Below are 23296 nucleotides of genomic sequence, written 5' to 3'. Positions count from 1 at the left end.
TAACAGAAATACCACAAGTGGATGGCTTTAACAAAGAGAAATTTATTTTCTCACAGTCTAGTAGGCTACAAGTCCAAATTTAGGGCATCATCTCCAGGGGAGGTCTTTCTCTCGCTGTCGGCTCTGGAAGAAGGTCCTTGTAATCAATCTTCCCTTGGTCTGGGAGCTTCTCAGTGCAGGAACGTCTGGACCAGAGGACGCGCTCTACTCCCGGCACTGCTTTCTTGGTGATAAGAGGTCCCCCCGTCTCTCTGCTCACTTCTCTCTTTTATATCTCAAAAGAGATTGGCTTAAAACACAGTCTAATCTTGTAAATCTCATCAGCAGAACTGCCGCTGATCCATCTCATTAACATCATAGTGATAGGATTTACAACACATAGGAAAATCACATCAGATGACAAAATGGTGGACAGTCATACAATACTGGAGATCATGGCCTAGCCAAATTGGATACACATGTTTTTGGGGAACACAGTTCAATCCATGATATAGTTCATGCATAGCTATTAGCATAAGTGTATTATATAATCTACATAGTAATTGTTCGCTATTTGTATAGGACAACTGTACATAATATAGTAGTTCTAGAGTCAGACTGCCTAGGTTTGATTCCAGGCCCCACTGTATTAGCTGTGTGACCTTGTACAACTTCCCAGTTACTCAGTTTCCTCATGTGTGAAATGAGCATAACAAGACTGTCTACTTTATAGGCTTATAAGGATTAAAGGAAGAATACATGTAAGATGCTTAGTACAGAATCTGACACATTGTGAAAGTTCGGAAAATGGTAATTGTTCTCATTTTACTATAGGGCTGTGAGTCTAGAGAAATGTTAGTAATACAGATAGCAATCATTGTAATTATCACCTCTATTATAGGGGAGATGAGTCCCATACTCGACTGCTAACTGAAAGGTTGGCGGTTCAAGTTCACCCAGAGGAGCCTGTAAAGAAAGTCCTGGTGAACTACTTCCAAAAAATCAGCCATTGAAAATCCTATAGAGCACAGTTCTACTCTGACATACATGGAGTTGCTATGAGTTGGAACTGACTGGAGGGCAACTGGTTGGTTATTAGAGGGGAGAAGGACTAAAAGCAGAGACCAGATAAAAAACAAATCATAGAAGTCCAGATGAAGGCCTAAACTAGGATATTAGCTTGCAGGGGGAGGGGTAGGGAATGGGAAAAGGATAGAACAAAGGCTATAGAGACAGAGTTGATTGATTGGGTTTAATAAGGAATAAAGAGGAGTATATAGGAGAGACAAATCAACTATGACACTGAAGCTACAAACATCCAGAAGTAGAGAGGAAGGTGGTGTCATTACAGAAATATGAATCAAAGAAATAGGAACAATGCCATTTTATAGCATTACCTATTATCAATTAGGATTGTTTATGCTCCAAAATTGGTTGATGAGGTTGAGGCATTTCCCAATAGCATATTTCACTGAAAGATTTCTAGAGTTGATATTTTAAAAATTGATAAAAAAAAATTTATAGAATATAAATTAGGTATAAAGAAATGTTATAAGCCTTTTCACCTAGCCTCATTTTTTAACAGATTAGGAAATGTCAGCAGAAGGCCTTTTAAAACACTGTTGGAAGTCATATCTATCAGAAAATCAAACATTGATTCTGTCTGGACTAGGTGAAATTGGGCCTTCAAAGGTCAAGGAGCTGAGTCTTTGAATGATGTATCACTGTGATAGCAGGGGGAACTGAATATGTGAAAGTAGGAAGAAATATTTTACAGGTTTGGAATTTCCTATTCAGAGAATGAAAGTGGAATTCTTTGTAGCAGTATACTGGGAAAATATAGAAGAGAAAGCAGGAATTCTCAATATCCAGATAATAGGGGAAGGAAGGAGAAATTTTATTTTTTATATTAGGAATTGTTCTTCTTTTTCTTTTTTTTTTAAATTAATCTTGATGTTGAGAAGTTACGGTAAAGGTTGTTGAAATCTTAGGTAATAAATTCAGCTAGAGGGTGCCATTATGATAGTAACAGGAACTCTGGATGTCTTACCCATGGAACTTTATTGTATGCACTCTCACAAAATACTTGTTGCTACTACACTTGTGTAGTGAGTTTGCCAGTCTTAAAGCTTAATGAAATAATCAAACCCATTGAAATTATCAGTTTGAGAGGGCCAGCCTTTGGGAGTCTGTGAATCTTAGAAAATGGATACAAGGGAAGTTCAGACAGGAAGGAGAGTCACTTATATATAAAATAAATGCTAGAGAGTGCTTACAGCTCTACAAATGAGGACAGACAAACTAAAGGCCAGAATGAGTTTTTTTTTTTTTTAATCAAAATTAACCGCCCCCCCCCGACTGTATTTGAAGCAGATATTGGAAAAAATAAAACAGACCCATGCTTGAAGCACGCATTAACAGATGATTGAGAGAAAGCAAATCCAATTTTTGTTTCTTTCAACCTGGACAGGGTAGAACAAACATGATAAAGGAGGAATTAAGTCCTCTAAATAGAAAGAATAGGACACCCTATAGCTGCTACAAATGACTTTACTTACATAAGCTCAGAGATTGTATACCAAATAACTGAAAGAAGTGCAGATATAGAATTATGTAATCATTGGTACTGTTCCGTGAGTAACAATGTTTAAGAGGAAACGTTCTGGAAATCTGGACTGGAATATATTGTTCTTTATATTGACCAGTAAGGGAAACAAGTTACATCTTGATTAGCTTAACCTATATTTCAGGCCAAGTTGGAGAGAATAGAAAATCTTGTTAAGTAAACACCCTGGATGGTGCAGACACTTAAGGGCTTGACTACTAGCCAAAAGGTTGGCAATTAGAACCAACCCAGAGGCACCTCGGAAGACAGGCCTGGTGATCTGCTTCTGAAAGATCACAGTCTTGAAAACCTTATGGAGCAGATCTACTCTATACAGATAGGGTCGCCATGAGTTGGAGTCAACTTGACAGCAACTAACAACAGAAAGGGAAGTAGAGAATACCATGAGTGGTCATGTTCTATTGGCTTTATATTCTTTTAAAATATGCTTACTTAGGGGAATGTAATAATCATATTGAGTGGTAATTCAGCCAGACATTTGACAAAGTCTCACATAACATCCTTGTAGGTAAGGAAACTACATGGTGGTAGTGGCCAATTTAGTGGATTAACCAAGAACTTGTATGTTTTTCCATTCAAAAACCACTTAAATACTTCTGTGTGCCAAGTATCATGCAAGATTGGGTTGAGATTACCAGAAATAATAAAGAGATTGGTAATTTTTTTAGGTGACAGAATATAGCTTCAAAAATATATTGAAACTTAATAGGTGATACCTAATAACGTGTAAGGTCGTATGTTTAGGTTCAGTTGGTCAGCTTCACAAATATAGACTAGATAGACCTTCGGTTCACTCTGAGCTTAATAGTTCCTGTGCAAAAGCCCTGGATTTTTACTTTATTAAGAGCTCGAAAAGTCTGCCCTGTTGTATTATTGCCAAAATAGTGAATTTAATTATAAGCTACTAAGTGTGTACCTGGAGTCCTGGTGGTGCAGTAGTTAAGAGCTCAGCTGTTAACCAAAGGTTGACAGTTCAGATCCACAAGCCAGTCCTTGGAAACCCTGTGGGGCAGTTCTACTCTGTCCTATAGTGTCGCTATGAGTTAGAATTGACTTGACAGCAGTGGGTTTTTAACTTTGTACCTGGGGTAACATTTGTTGTTCTAACAGATTTTGAGTTGTTACTAATAAAATAGTACTACTATTTATTTAATATGTTTGTCTTGCTGTAATAATTTGTATCATATCTTTCATATTTTAACAAAGTTTGTTGCCTTTTTAGCTGATATTCTGTTTGATTAATTTTGTGACATTTTACTCTTTTTCTTATTCCCTTTTGTTTTTTTTTTCTTATTCTCTCATTATTTTGGTATTGCTCGTTTGATCTTATCTTCAATGTGTCATTAGCATCTTTCTGCATTTCTCAGATTGTACTTTGTTTAGCTATTTCTGTACTTTTAAAACTCTTTAAATAGGCATTCACATATATAAAAGTCTTATAAAATCACTGCCTACTTGTTACCAGTACTATCAACCTTTTAAAAATAATACCAACCAGTTGTCATCGAGTCAGTTCTGACTCATGGCAACCCGATGTGTGTCAGAGTAGAACGGTGCTCCATAAGATTTTCAATGGCTGATTTTTTTCAAAGTAGATCACTAGGCTTTACTACACGGGCATCTCTGGGTGGACTTGAACCTCTAACCTTTTGGTCAGTAGCTGAGCACATTAACCGTTTGCACCACCTAGGGACTTTAAAATAATAGGCATAGTGTATCCTACAATTAACTAATACCTGTGTGTTCATTGACTGGAGCACTTCTATGAAAACCATGCCAACTTCAACCTTGGGAAAACAAGCCTAAACATTTTATAAATATATATTGAATGAATTTGAACAATAGCAGTATAGTGTCAAGAAAAAGAATTAGTTAATAATTCTGTTCTGTACATTGGCTGTTATATTCTGCCCTGAGTAGCATATTTTAAAAATACTGGTAAAGGAAAGAGGAAGAAAACTAAAAGAACTGTGAACACTGTCACTTTTGAGAAACAGCTGAAACAATAGAGAATGTGTGGAAGAGAGAGAAATTATAGGACAAATAATAAATGCCTTCAAATATTTTAAAGGTTATTATATAGAAAATGGCATAGATTGTTCAGTATGTCTGTTGTTGCGTGCCATCGAGTTCTTTCATACACATAGCGACTCTACAGAACAAGTAGAACTGCTCCATAAGGTTTCCAATGCTGTTGATTCCAACTCATAGCGACCCTATAGGACAGAGTAGAACTGCTCCAAAGGGTTTCCAAGATGCAGCTCGTGGATTCGAACTGCCGACCTTTTGATTAGCAGCCATAGCTCTTAACCACTGTGCCACCAGGGCTCCTCCAAGGCCATAATCTTTATGAAGTCAGACTGCCACATTTTTCTCCTGCAGAGCGCAAGTGGTTTTGAACCCCAACCTTTCGGTTAGCAGGCAAGTGCTTAACCACTGTACCACCAGGACTCCTGTGTGTATGTTTACGTAGGACAAAAGCAGCAATAATATATAGAAGTTGGAAAGAAAATTTTTTTTGTTATGTAGAGAGACAGCGGGGACATTGGTGGTTCAGTGGTAGAATTCTTGCCTTCCATGCCAGAGACCTGTGTTATTCCTGGCCAGTGCACCCCATGTACAGCCACCACCCATCTATCATTAGAGGCTTACATGTTGCTATGATGCTGAACAGGTTTCAGCAGAGCTTCCAGACGTAGATTAGGAAGAAAGGCCTGGAGATCTACTTCTGAAAATCAGCCAGTGGAAACCCTGTGGATCACAATGGTCTGATGCACAACTGATCGAGGGGATGTCAGTGGACCTGGCAGCGCTTGTTTTGTTCTCTTGTACATGGAATCACCATGAGCTGGGTCCTACTGGATGGCAGCTAACAACAATAGGGAGACAATTACTAACAATTAGAGCTATTAACAGTGAAAACGATTACCCTGTGAGACAGCAAGTGTCTCACACTGAGAATATGAAAGTGAAGATTACATCAGGTCTGTTAAAAATAGAGTTTTGCATTGGGTAGAAGGTTGGACTAGATGACCTCTTATAGCTCTGCAGAGAGTGATTTTATTACAAAGTGTGATTTGTAATAAAATACAAAAGGTTTAATGGAAAAGCTGTTTCGTATATAATAAAGGGATATTATTTTCAAACTTTTGAGACAGGAGAAAGAAGAAATTGGGTGGGCATGGGTAGAAAGAAAGTTTGCCTGTTCAGAGAGAAGGGAAAGTATCAGGCTAAGATCAACTGAAAAAATTTAAATCAATATGAGATGAGGCTTAAACAGAGTCTCTATCTAGACCTCACGGTCCTAATTTGTAACCACTTCCAGGTTGACACAGCATCTGTTACTACTTCCTAGTCCCTCTCTTGGAAACCCTGGTGGCATAGTGGTTAAGTGCTACAGCTGCTAACCAAAGGTCAGCAGTTCAAATCCACCAGGCGCTCCTTGGAAACTATGAGGCAGTTCTACTCTGCCCTATAGCGTCGCTATGAGTTGGAATCCACTCAGTGGCAGTGGGTTTTTGTTTGTTTGTTGTAGTCCCTCATCTCTCTCATTTTCCCTTTCAGCCTTGACCTAAATGCCCCCTCCCCACCTTTTGTTTGTTTGTTTGTTTTGTTTTTTCCAATTCAGAGTATAGTGATTTTGTATTTATGGAGACTTCTCAAAATATGCCAGAAAGACACCTTTTTGGAAATTACCTGGCTCTCACCCCAGCTGTTTTGTGTGTATATCTAAGGATAGGTTGAAGGGGGTGGAGGGATAGAAAATAAGGAAGAACATGATTAGATATGGTAATCCTGGGTATGTGGAGCAGTGGATGCAGAAATGATATTGTCTTCTAGCTCGTACAAATGGGATCATGTCAGGCTTCTCCAGATTAGCTTCTCATCCATTCTCATCCTTTTGATTTCTTTTGTGACCTCTAGCTTGAGAATTATTATCTTGTCTATTATGGAGCCCTGGTGGCGCAGTGGTAAGAGCTACGGCTGCTAACCAAAAGGTCGGCAGTTCGAATCCACCAGCTCCTTCTTGGAAACCCCATGAGGCAGTTCTACTCTGTCCTGTCGGGTTACTATGAGTCGGAATCGACTTGGTGGCAACGTGTTTGGTTTTTGGTTCTAGTCTGTTATGGAGCCTTGGTGGCACAGATTGAGAGCTATGGCTGCTAACTGAAAGACTGGCAGTTTGAATCCACCAGCCACTCCTTGGAAACCCTATGGGGCAGTTCTACTGTGTCCTGTAGGGTTGCTATGAGTTGGAATCAAATCTACAGCAAAGGTTTTGGCTTTAGTCTATTACAGTTGAGGAGGGTGGGCTGCTAGATAGTAACATAATTTTAGTAGCTGAAGTTATCTTCTAATTTGACCGGGATCATACTTGATAACACTACAGTTGTATTTCAGATATTTCAACATTACTACTTTTCTATTGAAATGATTATTTTAATCCTTAACAGTGATGTTATTATCAGTGTTGAACTTCAGTTGGTAAAAGGATATATATATATGTATATATATAAAATCTCAACTTATCTTTTGTTGTTTGAAAATACCTGTATGAACTTTCACAAAGTCAATTTGCAATAACTTCTTTTGCAGGGACTATAGTAGGACGTGTTAATAAAGCAAAGTAAATCTACTTTTCTTTTTTAAGTTACAGTTTTCAGATCTTTTTTATTCAGTTTTATTATTATAGGGCCAAATTAGGCAAATTATTTGAGTCTGAGATGATTTTTCTAACGATCATTCTCACCATTGAGTTTTAATATTCTAGATCACTGTGCAGAAATACCCATAGAAGCTCATCCGAAGAAGATGATTCCTCTTCAGAAGAAGAAATGGAATGGAGTGATACTAGTTTGCTTCTAGCGAATCTTTCTATACCTCAGTTAGATGGAACTGCAGATGAAAATAACGGTAAATAAACAAGTCTGCTGCGAGCAGTTATTTAGAAGCTAAAAGTATTTTTGGTTTTGAAACTATAGTCACACTTCCTATATAGTTGGCTAAGTGAGGTTATAACAATACTATTATGTTTATTCTTTCTCAGATATCTTCTTTTGGAAGAATGTAAATACGTAATTCTTTCTCGTTTCTAAGAAGGTTAAAAAAGGAAAAAAAAAGTTGCCATCAAGTTGATTCTGACCCATGTGTGTCAGAGTAGAGCTGTGCTCCATAGGATTTTCATTGGCTGATTTTTTAGAAGTAGATCACCAGACCTTTCTTCCAAGGTGTCTCTGGGTAGACTCAAACCTCCAGCCTTTCAGTTAGCAGCTGAAGGCATTAACCATTTCCACCACCCTGGGACTCCTCTAAGAGTATAACATTTGTTAATCACTAATTTCAAGCTTCCTAAATTTTAACCTAAGAAACTATTTAAAAAATATGCTGAGCTTATTTAATTTTCAAAGTCTTTAGCTCATATGTCATTTTTGTAGAAAAATGTTTAAAACATAGACCATTTGAAGTGATAATGCAAAGAAGCAAATTATTTTATGAAAAATTTTTGAGGCAGCAGTATTTTTCCCTTATTCCCTAAAAAGGCACTGAATATTAATTGGATCTATTTCTGATCAAAGTAATATTTGCTTAAAATATGACTAATAATCAGATGTAACTAACTCTTGAGTACTTAGGTCAGTGGAATTATCTTAGTGATAGGAGTAACCTTTTGTTGAAATACCCATTTTAAACCTACAAACTTAATTTTATGTAATTTCATTCATAGTGATAATATCTTGGTATGAGAAAAAAATTGTTTTTAAAGTGAGAATGAAATTCTTTTTTTCCCCTCCATTCTAGATAATCCATTGAACAACGAAAATTCTAGAACCCACTCTTCTGTCATCGCAACAAGCAAGCTATCAGTAAAACCCTCCATTTTTCACAAAGATGCTGCAACATTAGAACCTCCATCTTCTGCTAAGATTACCTTTCAGTGTAAACACACAAGTGCCCTTTCTTCCCATGTTTTGAACAAGGAAGATTTAATTAAAGACCTTTCACAGCCAAACAACATAGAAAAAGGTCTAGATCGTTCAGTTGCTTCTTTTACAAATGAAAGTACTTACTCTGCGAAATACCCTGGATCTTTAAATAGTACTGTTCATTCAGAAAACTCTCATAAAGAAAGTAGTAAGAAAGATATCTTCCCGGTATCTTCCTGTGAAAATAGAATTTTTGATTATGAAGAAGATATTCCATCTGTTACTAGACAAATACCAAGTAGAAAGTATACAAACATTAGAAAGGTTGAAAAGGATGCCCCTTTTATACATATGAATCGTCATACTAGTGAAAGTACGTTAGGCAAAAACTCTTTCAACTTTTCTGACTTAACGCACTCAAAAAATAAATTATCCTCCGAAGGAAATGAAAAAGGTAACAGCACAGCTCTCAGTAGTTTATTCCCTTCATCTTTAACTGAAGATTGTGAATTGCTGTCATGCTCAGGGGAGAATAGAACTATGGTGCATTCTCTTGATAGCATTGCTGATGAAAGTGGACTAAATAAACTTAAAATTAGATATGAAGAATTTCAGGAACATAAAACAGAAAAACCAAGCCTCAGCCAGCAAGCAGCACATTATATGTTTTTTCCCAGTGTTGTTCTTTCTAATTGTCTCAGTAGACCACAGAAACTATCTCCTGTCACATATAAACTACAACCTGGCAATAAACAATCCCGGTTAAAATTGAGTAAAAAAAAACTTGTAGGTCATCAAGAGACTTCTGCCAAAACTGGTGAGATTGGATCCACAAAAGATAATTGTATACAAAATAATTCTTGTAATAGTAATCCTGAGAAGGATAATGTATTGGCCAGTGACTTAATTAAAGCCACCCGTGGCACTTTAGAAAATAAAACGCCTACAGACACTTTTATAGACTGTCACTTTGGAGATGGAACCTTAGAAACTGAGCAGTCCTTCGGACTGTATGGAAATAAATACACACTTAGAGCCAAACGCAAGGTAAATTATGAGACTGAAGATAGTGAATCAAGTTTTGTAACACACAACTCAAAAAGTAGCCTACCTCATCCCATGGAAATCGGTGAAACTTTAGATGGAACTCTCAAATCTCGAAAACGAAGAAAAATATCAAAAAAGCTGCCCCCTGTCATCATAAAGTATATTATTATTAATAGATTTAGAGGAAGAAAAAACATGCTTGTGAAGCTAGGAAAAGTAGACTCTAAAGAGAAACAAGTAATATTAACAGAGGAAAAAATGGAACTATATAAAAAGCTTGCACCTTTGAAGGATTTTTGGCCAAAAGTTCCTGACTCCCCTGCCACCAAATACCCCATTTATCCACTAACACCAAAGAAGAGTCACAGAAGAAAATCAAAACATAAGTCTGCTAAGAAAAAAACTGGTAAGCAACAAAGGACAAATAGTGGAAATCTTAAAAGAACTTTATCTTTCAGGAAAAAAAGGTCACATGCTATTCTTTCTCCTCCCTCACCATCTTACAATGCTGAAACCGAAGACTGTGACTTGAATTATAGTGATGTTATGTCTAAACTAGGTTTTCTTTCTGAGAGAAGCACAAGTCCTATAAATTCTTCTCCACCTCGCTGCTGGTCTCCCACAGATCCAAGAGCTGAAGAAATTATTGCTGCTGCAGAAAAAGAAGCGATGCTTTTTAAGGGTCCTAATGTGTATAATAGCAAGACTGTTAATTCCCGCATAGGAAAAAACAGTCGAGTAAGAGCGCAGGTTAAGAAATCAAAAACAAAGCTTGTTAATCCCTCTGTAGTTACTAAGAAAAGGAACAGACGAAATCAGACAAGTAAACTAGTAGATGATGGAAAAAAGAAACCAAGAGCAAAGCAGAAACAAAAAACAAATGAGAAAGGTACATCAAGGAAGCACATTACACTTCAGGATGAACAAGTAAAAGCTCAGTCTGGTGCTGAAATAAAGTTTGTGCTGAAACACCGGAATGTGTCTGAGGTCTCGAATAGTTCTGGAGGCTCTCAACTACTTTTTAAACGGAAAGATATGTCACTCGCAGGCTCTGCTATAGATCACTCCCTTTCTGCTCCCCTTCCCTCTGGAATTAATACACAACAGAAGTTATCTGGCTGTTTTTCTTCTTTCTTAGAAAGCAAGAAGACTGTAGATTTGCAGACATTCTCCAATTCACGAGATGATTTGCATTCATCAGTTGTTTGTAGTTCTGTAGGACCTGGAATATCAAAAATTAATGTTCAGAGGTCTCGTAATCAAAGTACTGTGTTTACTTTAAAGGAATCAACGTTGATTCAAAAAAATATATTTGACCTTTCTAACCACTTGTCTCAGGTAGCACAGAATACACAGATATCTTCGGGTATAATGTCTCCAAAGACAGAAGAGAGTGCAGATACACAAAAAAACTATTTATCATCTGTCGGAAAGTTAAATGAATGTCATAATTCCCTAGAATCAAAGCTGGACCAGCCATTTGCCCCTAATTTTTTGCGTTGCAAAGACAGTCAGCAATACAGTATGTGTATGACAGAGCAGTCAAAGCACAGTGAAAGTTGTTCTGGAAATGCAGCTTCAGAGGAAAGCCAATTGCCCAATAATCGCTTTGTAACTTCCTTGAGAAGTCCAATCAGACAAATAGCATGGGAGCAAAAACAAAGGGGCTTTATTTTAGATATGCCAAATTTCAAACCCGAAAGAGTAAAACAGAGGTCATTGTCAGAAGCAATTTCACAAACCAAAGCACTTTCTCAGTGTAAAAATCAAAATGTGTCAGCAACACCTTCAGCATTTGGTGAAGGACAGTCTGGACTAGCTGTTTTGAAAGAATTGTTACAAAAAAGACAGCAGAAAGCACAAAATGCAAATATTATGCAAGACCCGTTATCTAATAAACATCAACCAAACAGAAATGTTTCTGGTTCCCTTGAACATAAAGCAGTTAAAAGAACACGATCAGTAACATCTCCAAGAAAACCTCGAACTCCCAGAAGTGCAAAACCTAAAGAAAAAATTCCCAGACTTTTAAAAGTAGACTCTCTAAATTTACAAAACTCTGGTCAGTTGGATAACTCCTTATCAGATGATAGTCCCATCTTTTTTTCAGACCCAGGTTTTGAAAGCTGTTATTCACTCGAAGATAGCTTGTCTCCTGAACATAATTACAATTTTGATATTAATGCAATAGGTCAAACTGGATTTTGTAGTTTTTATTCTGGAAGTCAGTTTATCCCTGCTGATCAGAGTTTGCCTCAGAAGTTCCTAAGTGATGCAGTTCAGGATCTTTTCCCAGGACAAACTATTGAAAAAAATGAATTTTTAAGTCATGATAACCAAAAGTGTGATGATGACAAGCATCATGCCTCAGACCCAGCCTCATGGATTAGATCTGGTACTCTAAGTCCTGAACTTTTTGAGAAATCATGCATAGATAGCAATGAAAATCATCGCCACAACCAGTGGAAACATAGTTTTCATCCTCTAACAACTCGGTCTAATTCAATAATGGAGTCTTTCTGTGTCCAGCAGGCAGAGGACTGTCTAAATGAAAAATCCCGATTGAATAGGAGTTCACTAAGCAAAGAAGTATTTCTCAGTCTGCCACAGCAGAGCAATTCAGACTGGATTCAAGGTCACACCAGAAAAGACATGGGACAGACTCTTGACTCAGTCAATACCTCTTTTACTACAATTCTGTCCTCCCCTGATGGTGAACTTGTGGATGCGGCCTCTGAAGATTTAGAAGTGTATGTTTCCAGAAATAATGATATACTGACACCAACTCCTGATAGTTCACCAAGGTCTACTAGCTCTCCATCACAATCTAAAAATGGCAGTTTCACCCCTCGAACTGCTCACATTCTGAAACCACTTATGTCCCCACCAAGTAGGGAAGAAATTATGGCAACTTTGTTGGATCATGACCTTTCAGAAACTATTTACCAGGAACCATTTTGCAGTAATCCTTCTGATGCTCCAAAAAAGCCCAGGTAATCAGAATAATTTTTCTCCTTTAGGTCACTCAGTTGAGTAATTGTAATGTACATAACAGCATTTGGTACCTGACTCTTAGTTTTCTGGATGTGATGCTGTATTTCTAAGTATGTCATTGTGAAAACTATGTATCATTATAGGCTTATTAAGAAAATTCACAAACTAGCTGGATGGTTCACCTAGAGAAATTTATTCATGAATATTGAACTTGGACTGGCTATAATTGAACTGTTTCTCCATTAAGGATTAGAGGTGCAGAGGCTCACTGTGATATGATGCAAAATTAAGAAAGCTGCCATAATACTTTAAAGGTATTATAATTATCATTTTAAAATAATATTCATTTTTAAAATGGTATGCTTTTATAATTTTTAAAAAGAATTTCATTTTTTGAAGTATTTGAAAAGCAGCATACATATTTATAAGTACCCTTTTGATACATCTCTAAATGAAGATTACTTTAAGTTGGTTCTATTGTATACCACTTTCTTTTCATGTTGCCAATATCTCAGTCATATTGTTAGTATTGTTAGTTTGCACAGTATTAGGAGTACAGCCATAGAATTTGATTCCCATTATGTCTCCTTTGTTTTAAAAATATTTTCAGGGAAGTGATAAATAGGTAGACAGACAGACATGCATGCACACATACACAGAGGCCGATAGCAAAATGAGAATCACAATACTGGTTTATCAGGGTTGAGTAGGTATCCTATCCCATCTCTATCAACAAGGTAGGACATATTTAATAAAAGCTGAATTGGAGAATATGCATAACCCAGGAGGTTTAAGTGATGGTTCTTATTCTTGCCCCCTGTGTCCGTAAAACAGACTATGATCCCATTTACCAAACCAGTTGCAAGGGAGACAGCTCACTTCAACCATGCAGTCAGAGCAGAGGAGGATGGCTGTGGCTGCTAAGGCAGGACCCGCTTAGTCTATGTGATGGAAGGAAATATGAAGAGCCAGCTAAGGCAAGAGGCCCCACTGCATGTGTGCACTGACCTTCAGCAGCACAGTGTTCCTGACTCGAGTAGAAAAGACACAATGAGTGTCAGGCTTTTTACAAAGCCAGCAGGTTAGCAATCATTCTTGCTGTAGTCCATTTAATAAAGAGGTGAAAAAAAGTGACCAGAAACATAAGATAGAAATTTCTTCCTGTAAGGACTTGAAGTGAAGGGCAGAAACATTTACCTGCTTCCCACTAGACAGTTTTGTTGTTGTTTGGGTTTTTGTTTTTGTTTGCACTCACATATGGTACTTTAACTTGAATGAGACTCTTTATCCCACTCTGAGAATCAGGGACAGATTATCCAATAGACAAGGTAAGCATAGTGCTTACCTTGCTTACCAGATCATCTGTAGTGAACACTTTCACATTTTTTCCACCACATCAAAGATTCTGCTTCAAGGTATGGCTGGCATCTGTCTCTCTCCAACCCCACAGCACCCTCCTACAGAATCAAAGCCTCTTTTCAAATTTACAGTCCCCTAGAATATGTGAATGTCTGCTCCTTAGACATTATTTTGAGGCTTTTACTTTATCAGTAGTGATTATGGTATGTTTTTTAATTGAACTACTTTTTCTACCTCAGTCTTACACATCTGTTTTAATTTTTTAGTTACCAAACTTATAATATGCTAGTCATTAACTCTGTGGCACTGTTAGTTTGTTGGCTTATTATCCTATAGCTAAAATAAAAGGATGACAGTCATTTTTGAATAACAACTTTTTATATAAAACTACATGTTCAATATAGAAAATTTAAGTATAAAAGAAGAAATAAAAATCACAACATTTCACTACCTTGTGACAACCACTATTAATATTTTATGTTTCCTTACAGTTTTTTTATGTATAATTTTTGTTTATTTGTTTTGTAAAGTGTGATCTGACTATAGCCACAGTACTGTATCCAGATTTATTCACTTAACATTATAAGCATTCTTCCAAAACTATCCATTTCTTGAAGTATCATTTTAATAGCTGCATAATATTCTATCATCGGTGTATTATTGTGACAGAAAGGTTGTTTCCTGTTTTTGCTGTTATAGATAATGATGTGATTAGAATCTGTTCATAAAGCATTCTTAGTATTTTGGAGTTTTTCCCTATAGCTCTAGAAGTAAGATTACTTTAGGCTCTTGATAAATATTATGAATTTTTTTCTCAATCAGTTATAGCAATTGCCCTCCTGCTGACAATATTCAAGAAAGCTGGATTTACTACACTTCAATTCTTGTTGTTCTTGACTTCTTTATAACTTCTGTATCATTAATACTAGAGTTGGTTAGGGTCCTATGGTATGTGTACTTCACTCCCTTCCTTCCACAGCAATAATTCTGTTTCTGATTTTTCTTATGATGGGGCTGGGGTTGGTATAGTGAACGTACTAGATGCTGGTTATGATGTTAACTAGTTGGGGACAAAATCTTGCCATATAAAAGGAGAGGAGAAATTGTGATCACCCTAATGTCTCTTCTTCAGCTCCAGTTTAGAAAACTTGAATCCAGTTAATTTTTATCTAGAGAATTACCAGGACATTTGGAGAATCGTGTCCTGAGAGAAGTAGTGGCAAAAAACTAAAAACTATATTATCCATGAAAGAGTTATAATGTGGAAGAAAAAGTGGCGTTAATTTATGTTGCTATAGAAGGCAGAAATAATATCAATGTACATATGTTAGAGAAAGAGGTTTAATTCAATATTTATAACTATTGGAAACTAAACCAAGCTATCTTTAATTAGTAAGTAATTCCCCCACATATACATATATTACTAGCATTTAAGCTGTGCATTTTCTGGTCTCTTCCAATTCCTGAATTCTTTGATTTTTTTTGGCTAATCTTAGCCCTTATGTTAGTGTTATACCTTCCCATGTAAAGGGGAAAAGAAATTATGATAATTTACCCCAATTGTGTGTGATTTTTTAATGTCTGAGGGAATTTAGGGGATACAAAGATTTGTATGTTTGGACTGACTGGCTTTGCTAAACTACTTAACACATACTAGAAGATATAGAAAGAGGCTATTGATAAAATCTGGTAATACAGTCTATGAATAATAAATTCCTCCTTTTTTAATCCATATGTGTTGACAGTGGAAAGTTATTTACTACGAGTAGAGGAAAAGCATCTGATGAGTTTGTGCCATCTCCTTGAAGGAAAGGAGGCTTCATGGGGCACTAAAACAAAAAATAACTTTCTATCTCTGATACTGATGATACCTTCCAAAGGAAATTTATCTAGTAGTCATGTATGTGTGAGGAAAAGCATATTGAGACTAAAGATATCGTGTATCAGCATAAGATGGGATTGGGGAGAGAAAGAGATGATGAGTATTTTTAAGATTCCAAAAGAGAATCAAAAAGTCTCTAGGATAGGAAGCTAAATATTTTGGTAATTACTCTTTGAGACAAAAGGGTTCTAAAATATGTCGTTTATATAGGGAGATTGGTGGAAGACTCCTCATGGTAGAAACTCGACTTCCAAATGATCTGGCTGAGTTTGAGGGAGACTTTTCCTTGGAAGGACTTCGTCTGTGGAAAACAGCATTCTCAGCAATGACTCAGAATCCAAGACCTGGGTCACCCCTTCGCAGTGGCCAAGCAGTTGTCAATAAAGGATCAAGTAATAGCCACAAAATGGTTGAAGATAAAAAAATTGTAATTATGCCTTGCAAATGTGCCCCCAGTCGACAGCTGGTTCAAACATGGCTTCAAGCCAAAGAAGAATACGAACGTTCCAAGAAACTGCTTAAAACTGAGCCAACTGGAGTTGTAAAATCTGCTGAGAACTTTAGCTCTTCAGTTAACCCAGATGACAAACCTGTAGTGCCTCCAAAAATGGATACAGCACCACATATACTCCCCACTACAGCATATACCAAGGAAGATGTTGATAATTCTCAGATTGCTTTACAAGTGTCAACCACAGAATGCAGTAGAACTACAAGTGAAAGTCAAATGCTGCCACCAGTTGCTTCTGCAAATGATCTTGAGAAAGATGAAGATGATGATGATGACTTTTATGTTAGTTACAGTTCCCCTGATTCTCCAGTAATCCCCCCTTGGCAACAACCAACATCCCCAGAGTCCAAAGCATTAAATGGAGATGGTAGAGCTTCATCACCAGTAGAGGAGCTATGTTCCTTGACTGTTGAGAACTTTTTAAAGCCAATAAAAGATGGTACACAGAAAAGCCCCTGCAGTGAGCCTAGGGAGCCTCTGGTGATATCTCCAATTAATGTTAGGGCAAGAACTGGGAAACGTGAATCACTTTGCTTTCATAGTACACCAATCATACAGAGAAAACTTCTGGAAAGGCATCCTGAAGCAGCTGGTGTTACCCCTTTATCAACAGGTAAGTGTACAAATAACAGAAAGGCTCCCTCATTATTCTTCAAAGATAAGAAATGCAGACAACATTAGTCTATGTAATGAAAATCAGAGCTTTTTTAAAAAAAAAAAAGTTTTAGCTCAGCAAATGAGAGATTATTTCTATTCTGTAATGTCTTAGAATGTCATCACATGGAAACTTTTTTGGCTTTCTGTTGTAAAACTTACTTATATTGCTTCCCGTCCTGTCTTCCTACCTTCTGGGTGAATATAGGAGCCCTTTCAGGAACCCTACATTCTCTTTCTCAGCTTGATTTTTCCCACTGGCTTTTAAATATACCCAAGTCTCTCTCATCTTTAAAAGCAGAAACAAAAAAAAAAACCTTCCCCACCTCTCATGCTAGCTTCCACTCTTTTTTTCTCCCCTTCAAAGCCAAATTTCTTAACAGATTTCTCTAATTTGACAATTGGATTTCTTTACCTCATACTCATTTCTTAGCCCACCATAATATGGGTTCTCCCCCCATCATTTAACCAGTATGGCCCTTGTAAAGATTTCCAGTACCCTTGTAGCTAAAACCAATGAACATTTTCAGTCTTCTTATCACATACCCTGTAAGTATCCGTTGTCCTATTAGACTACACCTTCCTTCCTGGAGCTCCGTGTCCTCTTGGCTTTCTTCCTTGATGTACGTCCATGTTAAATGTGATTTCCTTTGAAGCATATCCTACTATTCTCTGTCATTATCTTAATGTTGGGGTTTATTAAGGCCTGGCCTTAGGCTGCCTTCACTTTTTACTCTATACCCTCTCCCTAAGTTATCTAGTTCCTGTTCTCAGGATTACTACAGATAACTCATAAATTTATATCTTCAGCTCAGAACTGTTTTAAGCTGCAGACCACTATATTCAAATGCCTCTATGACATTTCTACTTGAATGCTGAAAAGTACCTCGAAGTTAGTATTTTTAAAAATCGTGAGCTCACTGCACATTCCCCTACCCCAGCACACTCATACACACACATACATGCCTGCACAAACAAACCCACCTGGTCCTCTTTTGGTTTTTCTTATTTCAGTGAATAGTACCACCATCTCTCAGTCACTTAAGTACACAAGTCAGAATTCATTTTTAACAACGCCATCACTGCACACCCTCCGGTTTCCAATCCATTACCAAGTCCTGTCGCTTTATCTCCTAAACGACCCAAATCTATCTTTTCATTCTGCCTCTGCTGCCAAGGTGTCATCATCTCTCTGCTGGGCTCCTGCAGTAGCCTTCTTATTCACTCAACAATCTCTTCTCTACTAGTTTTGCACAGAAGTCAAGGTAAATCCCCACCCCATTCCCAGTTAATTACTACTACTTTCTTTTCAGATTTTAGTTCAGGGAAGCTGTTTCTGATATCCCTGATTAGATAAAAAGCTCTAATTATATTCCCCTTTGTTGTACTCACCCCAGTTAAATTTTGTTTTTTTATTTGTATGTGATGAATGTCTGATTCTCTCTCTAGATTCCTCAGCACCATAAATAGTTGATAAATAAGTGAATAAATGAATTAAGTTATTCCCCGGGATAATTATTTAGACATTAAATTCAGTAATGAAAACCTAAGCATGTTTATTTAAAAATACAAAATTTTAAGGTTATTTTGATGGAGTTTAAAGGTTTGAATTAGTTTCATTTTTAAATTACGAAGTCTTCAGAGAATTTATAGGGCAGTACTCACAAATAATACTTAATGTTTGGAACAACCAAAAGTTTAAAAAAAAAAAACAGAAGCAGGTAATTTTGATGTACATGTTCAACGTGAAATTTCTTTCTACAGAACCAATAACCCAGAAATTGAATCATAAGAGAGGAACTAATACTGACACTCTTAGAAGAGTACTTGTAACAACACAAGCAAAGGTAACTATACTAAACATAAAGATGAGTGGAAGATCCATTCTTATTCTTAGATTTCAGTTAGATAAATAATGACTTTGTGTCTCAATTTAAAAAACATTTTTATTATATTTTTGCATCATTTATTTACATATCTTTGAGACAACAAGAAATTACCTAATTTTCTTTTTTAGTTTTTTTTTTGGTTGTTGTTGGGATCTAAAAGATTCTTATATGTAAATACAAATGTTACAGAGAAAGTGAATATGATAGCCAAAATGTGGATTATGAGGATACAAATACATTAACTGATTACTGGCAAAATCAGAACAATCCAATGACAGCAGAGCTCAAGTAAGTGATTTTTGATCCCACCAAAAATATCCTTTGTCTTGGTTTATGACTTTTTTCTCAAATATAACATTATTGATTTTTTACAGCGTAGCAAAGGGAAGCAACATGATTTACTACTGAATCTCTGAAATACTGTAAATGTCTATTCAAATACTAAAATTAAGACAAAACTTAGAAGTGTGTGGTTACATGAAAAAAGTATCCTTGGAAATATATGATGATAAAACTCATTTCCATATTGGCTACTTCTCATTAATATCATTCACTACATAGAATATATCTTAGCATTTCTATTTTAAGACTATGAATACTAAAAAAAAAACTTTCAGCAATATTGTTGAGTTACAATCTGTATATATTAAAAACAAGTACCAGTGTATTGTGAACATAAATCAGCACTTCGGCAAAAACAGTTCATGCATTTGGAAGTTAGATAAACTGTTTTTTAAAAATGGAAGGATTCTACATTTTTCAAACCCTTGGAGATTATTTACAATGATTTATTTACTTCATCTTTCAAAGAACATGTTGTGTTATGGTAGACTATAAATCCAGAATTTTAAATTTTCATAAGCTTTAGCCAAATCAGTTGCAATATATTGATTGCTCCTCATACATCCAAGAAAGGTTAAGATAAATGTCCATGTGGTGTAAATGTCAACTTTTCTACGAGACAATTATTTTTATTATTTTGGGTTTGTAAACTCAAAGATCAACATATGGTTTACTTAGAGATTATATCAGCTGTTTCTACATATATCCTGTTCTGGTATCTTGAATGACTAGCATGAAAAGTTGTTTGTAATATGGTTTCTTAGAATTAAAGAGATGATATTAGTTCATCATTTATTACTAAACACATAAAGCATATTGTGTAAGTTGGAAAAAGTAATCAGAAAATGATTGCTCATTTATTTCTTTCTGGCTGTGTGTGTTTTTTTCAATAGAATCAGTTTGCAGCAGTAAATACCCCAAAGAAAGAAACTTCTCAGATTGACGGACCATCTTTAAATAATACTTACGGTTTCAAAGTCAGCGTGCAAAACTTACAGGAGGCAAAAGCTTTACATGAGGTAAAACTGCAACAGTAAGGACACATGCACTGTGCTTAACTGTTATGTGTTATTCTATAGAACAAGTATAGAAAATTGTTCATGAGGGAGGAATACATTGAATTCTATTTGTTAGTCTCCACTTTGTTCTTGTGATTCTGACTATTCTATGTATTTATATAAAGTGGGTAGAAACACTTTTTAAAAGAGCCGTCAGTTGCTGAGGTTGCTTTGTGGTATCACAACTTCATAAATCTTATAATTTCAGTTTATAGAAGCTAAAAGTTGAAAAGATTTTTAAACTATTGGGAAGTCTATATACGGCTAGTCCCTGACTTACAACAGGGTTCCATTCCAATGACTCCACTGTAAGTTGGTTCCGACTTAAGTTGAATACCTCATTTTTTTTTCAAGTTTTCATTATCATTGCCTTTTATTATCACTATCTTTCTAAATCCAGTCTATCTTTGCCTTTGGGGGTTAACATGAGAATGATAACAGCAATAACGCACTGCACCATTGTATGTAGTACGTATTACTAACGATACGAAGTGCAAGAAGAAAAAGGACAGTCATTAAGTGCAGTTCATCATAACTCAAATACGTCACTAAGTCAGCACTACCTATATTGTTATTCTGTTTACCCAAATATGATACTTACTTGTATTTTCTGTTTGGTTTGCTCAGTGAATTAGAGCTTGCTACAAAAGAGGATAAACTCATTCACTCACATAATCTCTACATAACCCAGTTACCTTCACACCACAGGCCATATGCCATAGGAAGTTGTCTTGTAAAAATGTACATAAGTCACAGTGTGAACTGAAGAAAATGTGTGGATGAATCAGTACAGATTTATCTGTATTACAGAAAATGCAATTCAAAGCACGTATCTAACTGGCAGTAACCTGGAATTCAGACTGTATTTTCATTGTTTTTGCTTGGGCTGTTCAGTAATGAATAGCAACATGGCTGTTAACTTAAAATTCGACATATGCAACTTAATTTTTAATTTTCTTTAAATTTAATTAATTTAGATTTAAAAACTGATATTTGATTCAGTTATTGGAAAACTTTTAAGTGTGTTTGGACCTACTTAGGAATGAAAATTTACTTTTTCAAATGCAAATTTTATGAAATCTAAATACAGATCAAGGATTTCCAAAGAAAATTTAGCTTCTGTATGGAGATGTGTCATAAATGTAAAATACATATTAATTTCAGAGACTTTGAGGAAAAAATAATGTAAAATATCACATTAATAATGTTTATCTTGATTGCATATTGAAAGGGTAAGATTTGAGATATTAGGTTAAAGAAAATATATTTAAAATTTATTTCTTATTTCTTTTTTAGATTTTTTTAGCACAGCTACTAAAAACTTAAAATTACCTATGTGGCACTCTTTATGTTTCTATTGAACAATGCTAGTTTATACATTTGTTTTATGTCTGCCTTTAGTTATGAATGGATTATTTGTTTAATTTTTTGGTTCAGGTAAATTCTCAAAGTGTTCTAAGGATTGGATTAGCATGGACTAAGAAAAATTTAAAAATTTTTCCTCATTATTTGCCCTAAATTTGAACTGAGAATCACATTTTTTTAAGAATTAGATTGGAACATAGTCCAACTCCTTCATTGGTCCGTTTGTGCATATTTCATTAAACAGCATTCATTTAGTTTCTGTTTTGTGCCTGGCCCTGTACTAGCCGCTCAAGCTCAGAAAAATTAAGTAATAAACTCAGGAATACATATTTTATCAGATGCACACTTGGAATTAAAAAAATTTGAAGGAAATACTTGGTTAAAATTTATTTATTAAAGCAAATTTGATTACGTTAACATCAACCTTATAGACCTTAGCAAAAAGATTTGTTACATTTGGTTATTCTTTTATTACTTGAAAAAGGTAAGCAGTCGGCTGCTAACCAGAAGGTCAGCAATTTGAACCTACCAGCCTCTCCATAGGAGAAAGATGTGGCAGTCTGCTTCTATAAAATTTTACAGCTTTGGAAACCTTATGGGGCAGTTCTACCCTGTCCTTTAGGGTCGCTATGATTCGGAATAGACTCTACAGCAATGGGTTTGGGTTTTTTTTGTTTTACTGTTACTTTATTGTGCATAGCCCCTTTTAGAATCCTGAGCCCTCTTGACCCTAAAATCACTCAAATCTGGCTGGTTGCTGATAGTTTCTTCCTCCCAGCACAGGCTTTCTTCACCTCAAGGAGCATTCCAAGCAGCCACCTGGTGGTCAAAACAGGAAATGGACCAAAAAAATCTCTGCACTGTACTCTTTTTTTCCTCAGGAAATTGTGCCCAGAGCATTGTTTTACTCTGTTTCACATTATGCTAGGGTAATCTGTCTCCCTTCTACATGCAAATATTCACTGCAGAAGATGTTATTATTTGCTGTGGAGTCAGTTCAGCTCATGGCTACCCCATGTGTCCCAAGTAGAACTCCTCCATAAGATTTTCAAGGCCGTGACCTTTCAGAAGCAGACCTCCAGACCTGTCTCCCGAGGCATCTCTGGGTGGGTTTGAACCACCAATCTTTTGGCTAGTGGTAGAATGTTTAACCATTTGTGCCACCCAAGGAGCCCGTGCAGGAGATGAACGTTGTAATCGTTGCCCCCTTTCTCACCTCCCTCTTGCCTAGTTACGCTCAGTAAATCTCTCTCTCCATCTATTTATTCCATTTGTTTGCTGAAAAAATGTCCCTAAGAGCAGCCATACACTTATTAAGGAATAAACCCGTTGCTGTTGAGTTGACTCCAACTCATAGAAATCCTATAGGACAGAGTAGAACTGCCCCATAGGATTTCCAAGGCTGTAAATCTTTATGGAAGCAGACTGCCACATCTTTCTCCTGGGGAGCTGCTAGTGGGTTCGAACCACCAACCTTTCGGTTAGCAGCTGAGCACTTAAACACCGTGCCACCAGGGCTCCTTATCAAGGGATAAAAAGGCTAAATTTAAGTGTGATATTTGGCCTAGTAAATGGTATTATTAACCTCCAGTACTCTTTTAACCTAAGTTGTCTTCACAATCTTTTCTATGTTTCTCCACATTTTCACTCTTCTGAAACTCTTGTG

The 23296-nt window shown here is 36.3% G+C and overlaps 1 protein-coding gene across 8 annotated transcripts in view; it reads left to right on the top strand.

Annotated features, from left to right (window-relative positions):
- The window catches only part of REV3L (REV3 like, DNA directed polymerase zeta catalytic subunit), a 197236-nt gene that overhangs the window by 113986 nt on the left and 59954 nt on the right, over positions 1 to 23296 (top strand). For all 8 annotated transcript variants that reach the window (XR_002823319.1, XR_002823318.1, XM_023727674.1 and 5 more), the window contains 5 exons: positions 7377 to 7519; positions 8405 to 12569; positions 16022 to 16935; positions 18741 to 18823; positions 20101 to 20226. Coding sequence is in view for 6 of the 8 variants with exons in the window: in XM_023727674.1 (XP_023583442.1) it covers positions 7377 to 7519; positions 8405 to 12569; positions 16022 to 16935; positions 18741 to 18823; positions 20101 to 20226 (5431 nt within the window). In the remaining 2 variants the exon portion in view is untranslated. The remainder of the gene's footprint in view (positions 1 to 7376; positions 7520 to 8404; positions 12570 to 16021; positions 16936 to 18740; positions 18824 to 20100; positions 20227 to 23296) is intronic.

This window comes from Trichechus manatus, unplaced genomic scaffold, assembly GCF_000243295.1.
Source record: "Trichechus manatus latirostris isolate Lorelei unplaced genomic scaffold, TriManLat1.0 scaffold00017, whole genome shotgun sequence".
In the NCBI taxonomy this organism is placed as follows: Eukaryota; Metazoa; Chordata; class Mammalia; order Sirenia; family Trichechidae; genus Trichechus; species Trichechus manatus.
This window is presented reverse-complemented; position numbering and strand designations above follow the sequence as displayed.